This window comes from Pygoscelis adeliae, unplaced genomic scaffold (assembly GCF_000699105.1).
Source record: "Pygoscelis adeliae isolate BGI_AS28 unplaced genomic scaffold, ASM69910v1 Scaffold290, whole genome shotgun sequence".
NCBI classification, from domain to species: domain Eukaryota; kingdom Metazoa; phylum Chordata; class Aves; order Sphenisciformes; family Spheniscidae; genus Pygoscelis; species Pygoscelis adeliae.
Genome location: NW_008823965.1, coordinates 64,014 through 77,835, shown reverse-complemented (window position 1 = coordinate 77,835; position 13,822 = coordinate 64,014). Strand labels below are relative to the sequence as shown.

The following is a 13,822-nucleotide window of genomic DNA, read 5'->3' as shown; positions in this document are numbered from 1 at the left end:
GTAGCTTTTAATCTTGCCAGCAGCTGCTGGTGTTTGCTGCCCTACTCCACCTCCCTCTGTGCTCCCCTCCCTGGACGGAGAGGGTCTTCACCCAGAGACCGAGCACCGCTGACACTGCACACTAAAGGCAAATCACGTACAAACCGACGAGTGAGAACCAAAGACCCCGAGAAACTCTGTGCCACGTTGGTAACTTACTTTGCAAATTTTATACAGAACTGAGTGAAATACTTTCTTGTGGAGGCCAGATTGTCGCGGATGATGGGGACGTTCTGTTTAATGTGAAGAATCACTGAGGTGACATAAGGACTCTGGTCACCAACATGTTCCACGTTCTGCCACTGCATCTGCACAAAGGGGAAAAAACAACCAAAAAGACTGTTTAACTCATTAGGATTCAAGCAACAGATTAAGGAAAACTGTACAAACTTCCTGCCAAAAGATCTCTAAGGAATCATCAAGAGACTGCCTCTGCAATTCCCCAGCAAGGTCAAGTTCTTCGTCACGATACTGATTAAGCAAAACCCTTCCACAACAAGATACAAAGAAAACCCAGAACGGCCCTTTTTGCACCAGAGCAGAGAGAGACTGTGACCGGTAACCTACACAAACGGGGACCACTAGGATTAAAAAGGCTTTTGGAGCACACCAGGCTGCCTTAATATTTAACAGTTTCCAGTTTGCCGGGATGAAGTGCCCATATAAATCCTGATTACAGGCATTTGAGAAAATATCTGCAAGCTTGCAAAGTCTGGATTCCTGTATGGCAGCCAAGACTTTAATGCTGGTGAGACTGATGACAGATAGATGGAAGAGGTAGAAATAGTCTTAAAGTCCAAAGCACTCTACACCAGCATAGCTCACACTGAAAACTCTTCTGGTGTACAAGCTAGGATGCCAACTTCAGCTCATCCCAAACACATGTAAAAAAAATACAAAACAAGATGTGTTACTCAACCTCACATTTTGTTTTCATTTACCATCAGCAGAAATGCAACAGAATAGCCCCTGTGAGCCAGATGTGTGACTCCCTTGACTTTCTCTAAGCCTTATTTGCAGTACACAGGGAGTACACAGTATAAGTCATGTGGAAAAAGAAAAAAAAGAGGTAACTGGGTAAGGCCTGGCCAAGCATCCATGTATACAACAAAGTCTCACCGAGGAACACGAACATCCAGAAAAGTGCTCTTAGCTCTGCTACTGTTCAGAGACTACGCACTCTGCAACGTGCTCCAACTAACTGTTTGGAGACATCGTTCCTCATGCTGGAGATAAAACAGGAGGAAAATGGATATGAAATCAGGATAAGAAACCGGGCACATGCAGAAGTTGAGCTTTTTCTTTTGAGGAGGTGTTTGTCCTCAAACTTGTTTTCTCAAGTTCTGGATTTTGCATGTAAAGTTTTTTATTCCTGGTTTTAATTTAATTACGGCTACTTTGTCCACTGCAACCCAGCTGATTCAATTCCATCCAAACAATGTGCAGCCTAAGTGACTTAATGGGCAAGAGAAGCCAAATTCTTTGCAAAACCACAGTGTCTGAGAGAGTCTACACGTGTCCTACCAAAGCTGTCTTTATTTAAACTACACAAACAAAACCCCAACCTGCTCATCTCGCATCACCCGGGTAGCTAGAAGGGATATCTCTCTCATCACCTGCTCTACAGGTTTGCATTCCATCTTACTTTCATTTGGAAGATTGCTCAAGAGACAACTGCTTTTCTGCTCCTCACGGTACTTGTCATATCCAAAGAAAATACTTTGTGCCTGTCTCCCTGACGGACTCACACATTCCCAGCACTGGTCCTTCTCGACAGACAGCGACCCTCAACAAACAGACCATCCCCATGTAGCGGGAACGGCCAGAAACTGGGAAGGGACTGCTGAGTTGAATTATTGCAACAACAATAAAACGGTAGCTTTTTCATTTTGTTGGTCTCCATTCCAAAAACAATACTTTACAAGCAAACCTTTAAAGCATGAATAGTAAAAATAGCCCTTTGTGTGTGCGTGGGGGTGTGTTTCACCAAAAAAAAAAAACCCCAAAACCCAGTAGCTGCAATGAAAGACATAGTACACATACTGAAAAGTCATCAAAAGAAATATGAGCCCAACTCTTCTGGTAAAGCTTTGTTCCTGTCATTTTAAATTTATTCCTCTTTTTCCCTCGTCCTATGTTTTTCTTGGGATATCCACATAGTTTACATACACAAGCTGAAAATGAGCCCAAAGAACAGGAGCAGCGAGGCCTCGCACTCGCCGGCCAAAGGGAGAAGCCCAGCGCACAGGCCGCCCCGGCAGCAGCCAAAATGCATCTGCACGCCGCAAGGACACAAGGCGATGCGGCCGCCTGCGAGGGCAGGACCTGGGTTTGAAGACCTGGTGCTACCTTCAGAGCTGGTTTTTACAACAAAAACCACAGGACCCTCAAAGATTTTAGGGCACTTTCTTAAAAAGGGGAGGAGAAGAGAGAAACCCTGAGCAAAACTGGGGTGGTTTGGTATATAACAAGAGATACACTACCTTCTGGGCATAGCAGAGGCTCAAGGGTGCTCCTGGGTCTGCCTGGTTGTGAGTCCTTATGTCCCCACACGTCCCTGTGTCCCCAGAGCCGGGAGCGGGGTGGCAGGGCCAAACCAGGAACCGCCAGGTCCCTCCTCCATGTCCAGCACTGACATGGGTCTCTAGCAAAAGGGGTTGCTTCGTGATTTAATGGAGGATGAATCAGTCTCCAAGTCTCCCCGTGCTCAGTAGCATCCCACTGCCGGCTTATCGTTACAGGCTCCAGACTGGGCACGAGGAGCATCCGTAACCGCCAGGACAACACCTTCTCCCTTGACCTGGTGTTGCTCATGCAGGATGCTCATGCAGGAAGAGGTGGGAGGGGAGAGGAAAGCCAGTGGGTGCTGCAGGCAGCAGATATTGCTGCCTTTGAAACCGCCTCCGTTGTTTTCTGACACGAGTTTTGGTTTGCACTGTTGCATGCTGCACCTCGTTTGAGGGCTAAAATGCACTCATGCTGACTTTTAATTAGCAGCTGGCAGCTCTGATTGCTCTGCTCTTGGGGCTTTCCTTGTATGTATTGGAGAGATTATTAGAGCTCCGTGTTTAAGTGCTTGCTGTTGTCCACTCAGTAGTAAGGAAGTAGGAAATTACAGCTGTGCCAAAAGGTTTTAGCAAAATATAAAAAACCAGCAAGCGATCGACATGAGTCACTAAAATGTCCCCCAGCCCCACTTACAAGCGCAGTTTTACATATAAATCGATGCTTAATTCAGCAAGTAAATCAAACCCTATCCAGTGCAATCCATAAACTTAATTGGGGCAAAAATATCCCATGCAGATTAGCAGTTCCCTCATCCTAACAATGAAAAATAAAGCACACGAGGCAATTTAAGCGCTTGCTACAGATCAGTACAACACATTCACAGTACTTTTTTATCCAGAATATGACAACAGGGGTTTAGGGCAAATTCCTCTCCCATCCCACATCCCAGCTCTCCGTCCTACAGCCGTGTTTAATCATTCTACACCTGCTGTAAAGTTTGAGTAAAGATTACCACCTACAAATTTTGTCATATGGGGCCTTCTCATCATTTACCGTTTCTTCCAGAACACACAAGGTAAAGAATCAGGGAAACTGAACGCCATTCCCAGCTGAAAGCAATATTCACGATGCCATTTTCTGTGTTAAATCTCTCAAAGTGGCCTGCAGCCAAAGTGGATTTAGAGGTTTAAGTATTTCTTAATTTACCTCTATAGTTACTGAACATTTTTGCAAGAAAAAAAAAAAGAAAGTCAGACTCCAACAAAGGACTGGGAATGTTGAATCTTGGAGGACACCAGAGTGAAGTAAATGAAAAGAAGCTAAACAAAGGAGGAGCCCTAATGGAGTAGGGGTCTTGAGGTAGACATGCCTTCCCAGTCCAGGAAAATTGGAATGGATCAGGCACACAGTCTTTACTCCTTTAATAAAGACTGAAATTTTACACGTCCAAATGCTAATGCTGCATTTAAATAATTATATGCATTTCTTATTCAACTGTCAGAGTAATAACCCAGCCCTGAAGGAAAGGGAGGAAGAGGGTGAAGGAAAAAAACCTCTTGCACCAAACTCAGGTCTAGTAAAAATCACATAAAAACAACTCTGTCTGATGCAAATAGTGGAATGTGTGCACAAGTGACAAGTATTTATTTAGCTAATTTCATAACACTTAGCTTGTTTATATATCATCAGTCCCATCACGTGCTGCGCTTTACCAGTGTTCCAAAGACAAAAATAAATGGCCTACCAGCTGCTGCTTTCTCAAGGTTGTGGTTTACTTGGGTACAAACAGTCAGAGCTAAGTGAGTCAAATACTACTACGCTACGTAGGTTCAGGAGGAGATCTAAGGAACTGTCATGGCACACATGCAACACCTGAAGTGCTGAGCCCTTCCTAATGGTGTTATTTGACTGGGCAAAAAAATCCTGTTTTCATTTGGAACACGTACAAGCTCTATTACCAGCTGCATTCCACTTCAAATATTAGCTGGGGGTGGCGGGGATAGTTACAGCTGGAATACATCATAAAGCAGAAAGCTATTAAAATTCATGGCAGCAAGACAGTGTGTTGATCCTACAAAAATGGAGCTCTATGTTTAATATTTCTAATTAAAAAAATAGTTCAATCCACTTTTGTTGTCTTCACCTCTGTCTCAAGCAGTCTGGGTTTTCACAATACTTTGGCAAGAAAACACAGCTCTGCATTTCAAACGTATAAAAGCCAGCAGTGTAACTGCAACAAAATCCTTAAGCACTAATCACATGGGCCTCTCTAGGAATGGCTCCATATGTCCTTGAGAGGATCACAGAAGCAATAGGGCTCAATCTCAATTCCATATTACCCTTTCAGTACCTCCATTTAACAGCCACAAACAAGCAGGCTAGTAAAACTCCTTGTCAAAGAACACAAAGAGAATAGCAAACGAGAAGGTGTATTTGAAATTTCATGCTAACAAAAGTTTTCCCCAATTTTAAAGACTCTCACTGGCATTAGGAGTGGAAAGAGAATGCCTTAGATACTTACAGAAAGTATTTTATTATCCATGTGTTTGAATGTGCTGCAAAAGAATGAAAGCTCTGATCTGAACGATAACAAAAGTTGGAGTGAAGGATATATTTTTGGAGTGAAGGATATATACAGCAATTGCTGCTCTAAGAAGCAAGAAGAAACGAATACATGGCTAAGTCTCAGGGCAGCGTAAAAGGATCTGTCAGTAGTGAAATCAAACAATCGAAGCAAACAAGAACTCCACATGGATCTTAAGGCTACCTCTTCCCGAAACAAATCCATCCCCTACCTTGCTCATAGCAGTCAGGGCAGGGTCACAGGCTGTATCCAGGTCCTGCACTAACAGCTGTATGCTGTTGGAGATCACACTGCAAAAAAAATCAAGCACGAGTTTTAGAATAGTGCTCAGCAACACAGTCCCAGAACTGGCTTATTTGACTGTGAAAGGAGGAGAATCATCTACTAGCTGACAGTAGCGTTATGCTGTGAGTATACACGGCTGAAACTTGTACTGAAAAGAAGCCGGGAAGTTCTGCATGCTGTTCATCGGGGAGCTACACAATGGGCTTTAGTGTAGAGAGGACATTTTTATAGTTGACTTTCTCTGTGTTGACACATAAAAGGGGCTGGAGATCAAAGGTGTCAGAGGGGGTAACCCCCACCTTCACATCAGGAAGAGGAGAAACCCCTGAGTACTGAGCCCAGACTAGGATTCGGCTTCAAATTTAATCCAGTCTGCATAAAAATAACATTTTTATCATCTCTCCACTTATTCACAGTCAATATTCTACTACTCACAGAAACTTGCAAAGAGGATTTTAAAAAGTACATCTGTGTGAGTTCTGAATGTGTCTCCCATTTGAGAAGATGAAGGCAGATGTCTTATTTACACTATGTCTAGGATTGCCGCCATCCATTGTTTGAGTTTCTCAGAGACATATACTAGACTAAAGGACGCATTAGTCAAACACATTTCCCTCCCCCCTTTTTTTTTTAAAAACAGCATGATATTGCTTAGAGACATATTTGATGCCACCATATTACGATGTGTATAAAGGTGCAACCGATCCTAAAACAACAGCTGAGAAACACTGTCTGCAGCAACTCGGACCACCCTCAAGGGCACGTAACCCAGTACTCGCATTACAGACAACTTCTGCTAGAAGTAATAAGCGACTGTATTTCACTAAGTAAGTACAGTTTTTAAAAACAGTGTAAACTTTAAATCTGTCACAGATGCCTGTTTACAACTTTGGGATTATATACGTAAGAACTGGATTTTACTTTTGCTCTTTCTCATGATGCTAGCACAGATGGGAATCACAGATCTATAAGAAATCTGACCAGTGCTTCCTCAAACCATCTTCCCTCCCCTCGTCACCTTTGTGCAGTTCTGGGTACTACTCTGGAGTGCACTGTTCAAAATATTTTTAAGTGTCCTCATCAAGATACGGTATCACCCACTCATAACTGCCACTGGGATGTGGGGTTGTCTATTCCCTTCCCTTTCCTAGAGCTCTAGCACATAAAGACCAGAACAGGATGCCAAGTAAAAGACGGTTCCTTCAGAGCAATTAATTTGTTTGTAAAGGCAAACTCATCCAAAATCAGTTGGAAAAATTAATATGGGAAATGAAGTGACCATTGGCTTCAAGTTACATGATCTGAAACTTGCACCGGGATAAAAAAAGTCTGTGACCGTTTCTGCTGGTACCTCTGCTTCTGCTGGGCACTACAGGATTTACTCCCCTGGGGGATTCCACCAGCTCAAGCGGTGCCAGCCGGACTGAAATAACTGTCTCTTGGGCACAGCTGACTCCTGCAGGGCACCTGCTGGCAGTGACTTGTAGGAAAGAGTTGTGGTTTAGCACCAAAATGAAACACAACTCTCTCAGTGGAAGGAAAGTGACTTCATCACTAGTCTCCACACGTCAGGAGTCTGTCTGAAGCTGGGTCACCAAGTACAGGCTCCCGCCTGAAAACCACAAGATGGCAAATAGGGAGAGAAACCTATTTATCTACACTTCAAAATAAACGCACCTGCTGTAGAAGGGTAACGTGCAGCAAGAAGCGTGTTGCCAACGCAAAGCATCATGACACACCGAGACGGTTTTGTCCCAGGCAGCACACAACAGTACTTCAGTGGCCGTTAACGAACCCCCATACAATCCCTGACAGATACACAGAAGCTGACAGACAGGGAAGCCGAGGCCATAAATGAGCAGTATGGTTCTAACAGAGAGCCTGGTAAACTCAACACTTCAGGCCTTCAAGAGGTCTCTGAACGCTGCCCATCATCTCACAACAGATCAATAGGGCAGGGGGGTGGGAATCATGGATTTCTGGATTTACATGACAATAGTTTTCATTCCGTTGAGCTTCAAGAAGAGCTCATTATCTTTCCCATATTTCCTAAAGAAAATGCTTAGCCACCCCAGGGGTAAAACCCCTCGAGTCGATCGCTTTATACACATTTGGGGTGGTTCTGCACGCTCCTTACTGCGAAGGAAGAAACACTTTCCAGGGTGTGTAAGCAGCAACGTTTTATCACTTTCTTTATGACCATGCCTAACAAGACATCAAATCCCAGAAGAAACAACTTGTTTGTTGTTGAATGAGCAAATGCCAGAGAGTGGTTTATAGCTATGACTTACACTGACAGAAGACTGGACAAAGCGCTATACTGGAACAGACTGACAGTCAATTAAAAAGCCTTCATTACAAGACACATCAGGCCTGTCAGTTTGACTTTAAAGCTGTCCAAAACAGCAAATGTGAACTATACATTCAAACAATTTCCAAAACACATCATATTGGCCGCCTACGACCAACCACCTCGTGCGGCAGCCACCGTGGAAACTAAGCAGCGACTCAAGGTAGCTGGCTCCTGCCAGACAGGTCACAAGAAAACGCAAAATTCACCCTCGACTTGTCAATGTTAAGAAAATCCCATCATATGGCATATTTTATTTCTACTCCCCAGCTACCTTGCTTGCTTTGGCTTAGTGGACACAGCAATCCTAGCTTTCCGTCAGAGATTCACTCTTAAAAAGGTCTGAAAAAATATCTAAAGGGAAGGGAGTCTCTGCAGCCTGGAACGGAGCCCGAGACCATGTGAAAAACCTGGGTGGAGATTCAGTGGGATCCTGCCCACTGGAGAAAGAGAGGAGGAATCACAGGAAGGAAGTCCTCTGAAAAAATCTTACTGCTGTCTGGGCTGAATCTTAGTTTTAGGGAGAAGGAGAGCTGGTGATAGGGATTATTTGCCCAGCTTTGCCAAGGTTTTCTTTTGTCTGATGTGAGGCAAAACAATGATTTTTTTGCCTTGACTTCCTTCTCTCAAAAAATATTCAATCTGTTTGTCAGTGGAGGAGAGGAGAGGATGTTAGAGGGGAGTATTTTTAGCATCATTACGTGAAAAGTTATTTTAATGAATGATAATCTTCTCTCAATTATAATCCCCAAATATAAGATTGGATCGGTCTTTTATGTCATCTGAAATGGGGTTTGATCATACTGACAAGGCTGCTGATTAACAGGGGGAAGTTAAAGCAGGAAGGAATGTACTGAAATAGCTTCCTTTCTTGAAATGTAACAGCCACCTCACAGAGCTGCCAAGATGCAAATGATGTTTCAAATGGAAACTCACTATTTCCTTTCCCCTTTCCAGTGCTCTTGTTCCTTTGGCTAGGACGATGGGGAACAACTACATCTGAAGTCTGTACTACTGCTGCTCTTGGACTAGCCAAAGGATGACCATTCCTTCACCAGGGAAATGCCTAGGCTGCATATCTGGGTGGGTCCTACTGCTGGCTGGGTCCTACGACACTGGGATCTTGGGCTTGTATTACTCCAGCACCATCTGGCTGACAAACTAGGATGTTTGATATACTCTGGAAGGATGCATCTGCCGAACATACATGCTGAAAGTGTCCATCTCTCCCGTCAGGTTGATTCTCTCCACTAGACTTGCATCCACTTTTTCTTTGAGTTTCTCTTCCAACTGTTAGGAAACAAAACAAGCAACAGAAAGATCAGATTTCTTACTTGAAATGACCAGTCTTGAAAACCTATGTCCTGGAAAAGTCAGCTTCTTGAAAGCTAACCTGTGCCCAGACTATATCCAAAACTCAGCCAGTGAACAATGGAAATCTCTCCTTGTTGGACACCCTAGACATCTTGATCTGCCAGGATGGCCTATGGTGGCACTGCATCCTCAAAGTAGTAACCTCCAAGGTCATATATGTAACTCTAGCATGACATGCTAATGTACTAGCTTAACACCGTGGCACCTGTCCTGCTAATAAAGAAGTTTTCCAACACCCTGTCTGTGCCCAAACTGCAGAGGAGGAAGATTGCCAGTTCTACTGGTGGAGAGACCCTGATACGGCCAAACATCACAGCTCATCTACTAACCTATGGCATTTTGAAAGCACCTGAATGTAAGGAGCACTGTGGCTGCAAAGCATATCAGCATAAATACCTTCTCTCCCCACTCCACCTTGCCCCGATATTTCATGCAAGCATTTTCCCAAACCTATTCTGAATTACTGTTTTTCTTGTTTTTATAAAAGGGAGATCATGAACCATGAGAAGAGTCTCTTTTATAAAAAATTTGGTTCCCAATTCAAAACAAATTATGTAACAAATATAAAAGGATAGCATCCAAAACTGATGCTGCAAAGCAGGATTACAAGCAAATTACTCTCCGCAGGTCAAAACGGCAAAATCAATACTTTTCTTTGAAATACAGATCTAATAATGTAGAGCTGAATAATCAACGGGATGCTATGTGGAGCAGACACTACTACGGATATTTTAGTACTTCTGACTCTCCCACCCTCCACAGCAGCCTACCCTTGAAGGGGGAGCAGCACAGCATCTCGTGACAGAAGAGGGGCTCCTGCTGGGTGCCTTCTCAAAAGTGCTGTGGAGGAAAGCTCACCTGCTGTGTGGTTGCCAAGCAGTACTCTGCAGTACTAAGGATGCTGCAAATGAGGCAGAGTTCTTCTAAAGTAAACTTAGCCACTTCAGAGCCTTCCTTTTCTTTCAGCAAACTAGTGATGGTGAGCCCACCACTGCTGCTAGTTGTCCTGGAAAAAAAAAAAGACAAAACCTGTAAGGCTTTCAGGTGTACAGACACACACAATGCAAAATTACTACTAGATTTCAACGCCATGAAAAACCCTTTATGACCACAAAGTCCTATGTCCTGTGGACCACAGGTCAGCGTCATTCTACGTCAAACCCACAACTGCTATTTTGGTTAAGGAATAGCTTTCAGAAAGACAAACAGAACTTGATATCAAGTCTTCAGGCAAAGGACAATTCACTCATTCACAACATGGTAGATCAGGATGCAAGTGGAATACAGCTTTCCCCAGCTAGCTTCACCTTCACTGCCAGTTACTCAAAATCTAATTAAAGATTACAGAAAAGTCTCAGTAACTATCAGGCAGCTTGTCATATTTATCTTCTCAGTACTAAACAGATGTCGACATGCATTTGAAACTTTGGTAACCTGTTTTAAAAGCTGATGATAGCAACACAGTAAATTATAGAAGATGCGGCTTCTTTCCACCATCTTCCAGTGATTAACAGCTGTGTATCAACAAAGAAAGGCTCAGAACAGTTCAGTCAGGAAATTCCCTACCTCTCAACTCTTTATAATCCAAATCCATTAAAAAAATAGGACAGTGATATTTATCTTGGACAGCGAAAATGGAGCACCAAAAAAATGTGTATAAAGAATGCAACTGAGGTCTGATGGAGAATGCACATTAAATTTATCTTTCCACTTGTCTGGATGTAACCCTCTCCCCTCCCATCTGTAAAAGATTTTACTGGTTTCAGAAATTCATTCTGCTGCTCACAGGTTTACAAGGGAAACAAACTGAAGATGGTAAATAGCATACAAAATAGCATACTTATCTGTAGTTAAGGTTGGCAATATCTCAAGGAGCTCCTTTAGCCTGTACACTTACCCATATTGGTTGGTGTAAACCCATAATGATTTCCTTTATTTTCACTGGATTTACACATACAAAGTGTTACAGAGCAGAGGGAGTTACAGGTAAGCACTTTAGCATCACACAAATAAACCACCTTCATTACAAATTGTTATATGTATAACGTTGAGCTAAGGCAGCTAAGAATCACAGTATGACTTTGTTACCCAAGTGGCAGGGTAAGTGCAATTCTGAAAGCCAGACCTCTCTGAAGAGACTTGGGCTGGCATTTCAAAAAGAACTTCAAGAAACTGTAAATCTGACTGCTAATCAAAGCCAAATATGAAGCTATCCTCCAGGGGCCCTTAAAAGAAAAACAATGCCATGACTGTCCGTTTAGTTTTCTTGCCGTTTCTCAGTGCAACGAACTGAACTTTTGAGAAAATCGTGAAGTAAATGTAGTCATATTGCTGCTACGTGGTTTCTTTGACAGTGAAACATAACTGTTCACAGGTATGTATTTCTTAATTATCTTCACAAAGCATCTGCTCCTCACTGGAATGTCTCACCAGACGGTGCTGCAGCATTTAGGAAGTGAAACTCACTTGGGCAGGTTTCCAGACAGAATTTTCCAGGCGTATTCCCGAAGGTACTTCTGGAATATGGTGGTCAGGGCTATCATCGGCTCGCCTGTGCTGAGCTGGGAGCACTGCACCATGCACTTCTTGTAGTACACAAAGAGGTCGGCACAGCTGGGCAGGACAGCTCCTCCTTCGTCCACGTTGGGCTTGGGGGGACCTTGAGCCTTGAAGTCAGCCACAAACCTGTCAATCAGTTCACCAAGATTTCTGATGCGGGGGAACAACAGAAAGATATATTAGTATGCTGGGGGAGGAAATGGCGGGAAGAGAGAGAACAATGCTTAAAACCAGATGCCCTGTCTTGTGACACCAGCAAACACATTCAGATTTTAGCAGTTGGCTATTCCAGCCCTTTCTTATCTCCATCCTCTCAGCACAAAGCTCCACAATAACGCGGACTGGACTGATGAGTAACAACCTTTTGTACTCAAGAGTTTTAGTGGCAACTTCAATCTGTTCTCCAGTTGCATATAAAAGTTCGCAAGTCTGCCAGGACTGGGTTCAGCACATTTGATGCAAGCGCATAAAGTATATGCTCAAGTTTCATTCCTGGCACCGGCAAAAGTAACAGTCGGGCTTCCCATATCAGCGGCCTCCGGAGCAGACCTCGGGGAATACGGCTTTTAAAGGGATGTGCTCAAAATGGTGTGCCATTTGCCATTTCTTGGTCCCATTTGGATACCACCTGGTTTTGCACAACTTCACACATCCTTTAAAGAAGTTTTATTTAGCATGAGCGCAAAGTGCACTTCCTACTTAAACTCTTTTTAAAAGCAGAAAAAGCCCTCCTATTGTCTCCAGTGATTCATTACAACCTGGTCCTTACTCAAATATTTTGGTCTTTAGGCAACAATAAAATTCACTCCACCGTTTCATCACGACAAAAAGGCTTTTTAGCATGGCAGAGGGCCAGAACCATCAATACAGGACCGAAGAAGCCTTCTGATCTTGGGGAGTTCCTCTGGTCCTACTCCTCCAAAGACAGCACATCCGCGTCAGGAACAAAGACCAGCCCTCCTGACACCGGAGCTCAGCTAAGTGGAGTAACCTTTGCCAGATGAACTCAATTACGGCAATAAACCTCCTCTCCCAGACACACAAATACACACATCCTTCCACAAGTAAGTGTGGCTTTTGAGGAATATACAGACATTTCGGATGACAGAGTGGCACTCCGCTGACCAAAAGGAGTTGTGAAGTTCCTGTATTTTATATTCCCGTTTCCACTACGGTCTTGGCTCCACTTCCCCCAGCTCTCCCTTTCCCATGGCACAGCCGTCACCCTTCTCAATGCTGAGGGTGTAACGGCTGTGCTGTGCCATGATCCAGGGTACCTAAGTAGAAAGCCAAATTCTTAGAAGGAGAATGGGAGAAGAAAGAACCTGAACTGTAACTCCTCCAAGAAACCGAACTGTCATTAAAAAAAAAAGGCATTACCTTATAGTTAATATATTACCATTATTTTTCAGCAACAGACTTATTTGACAGAATTGCCATACTGTCCACAGAAATGAAAACTCTTCTTTAAAAGCCTGTCAAAGAGTTTCAACTTGAAATGTTCTCCTAATCTTAGGCCAGCTCACAGGGCACCCAGCACAACACAAGAGTTCATGCAAAGAGACTGCATTAGGGTGTCCTGGGATGGTACAGCACCGACGGCACAGCAGCTGCGACTCTTTAGCACATTCTCACTTACCTCTGCCAATGAAAGGGGAAAAAACCCGCCAGCAACGAAAACTTTTCCCCAGTTTCTGTCCTTTCTTTCTTTTCGTCTTGTGAAAGAGAAAAACCACTCTGATTCCAGTTTACCAAAGAATTCAAAACGTTGCACAAGTGGAAAAGGTGACCTAGCTGTTCCCTGATAAATTTACAGATTGCTGCAGCAAAACAGATGACCGTGGATGATCCACTGGGTCAAACTAATCTACAGAAATGTACTTGCAATATCAGGGTTTTAAATCACATGAAGCAAGGCTCTTTGACTTAAGCTAGGCTCATAGGCTATCGTAAAGACAAGTAGCCCCTTTTTTCATGCTTATTGCTTGCTGCTTTGAGTACTTTATATAGCTCTGATTCCAAATACACACACAGTTCCTCGGCTTTGTTACAAGAACTGTAAAAACATCAGGCCGCTCAGCTGATGTGATAAATCTCTACACTGGCACGAGCAATTGAATGCT

At 43.5% G+C, this 13,822-nt stretch overlaps 1 protein-coding gene across 1 annotated transcript in view; it reads right to left on the bottom strand.

Annotated features, from left to right (window-relative positions):
* VPS53 (vacuolar protein sorting 53 homolog (S. cerevisiae)) overlaps positions 1-13,822 on the bottom strand; it is a 66,581-nt gene that overhangs the window by 13,237 nt on the left and 39,522 nt on the right. The window contains exons 14-18 of the mRNA XM_009324184.1: positions 11,607-11,849; positions 9,999-10,146; positions 8,974-9,056; positions 5,343-5,421; positions 199-347 (exon numbers count right to left, since the gene is read on the bottom strand). Of these exons, the coding sequence (XP_009322459.1) occupies positions 199-347; positions 5,343-5,421; positions 8,974-9,056; positions 9,999-10,146; positions 11,607-11,849 (702 nt within the window). The remainder of the gene's footprint in view (positions 1-198; positions 348-5,342; positions 5,422-8,973; positions 9,057-9,998; positions 10,147-11,606; positions 11,850-13,822) is intronic.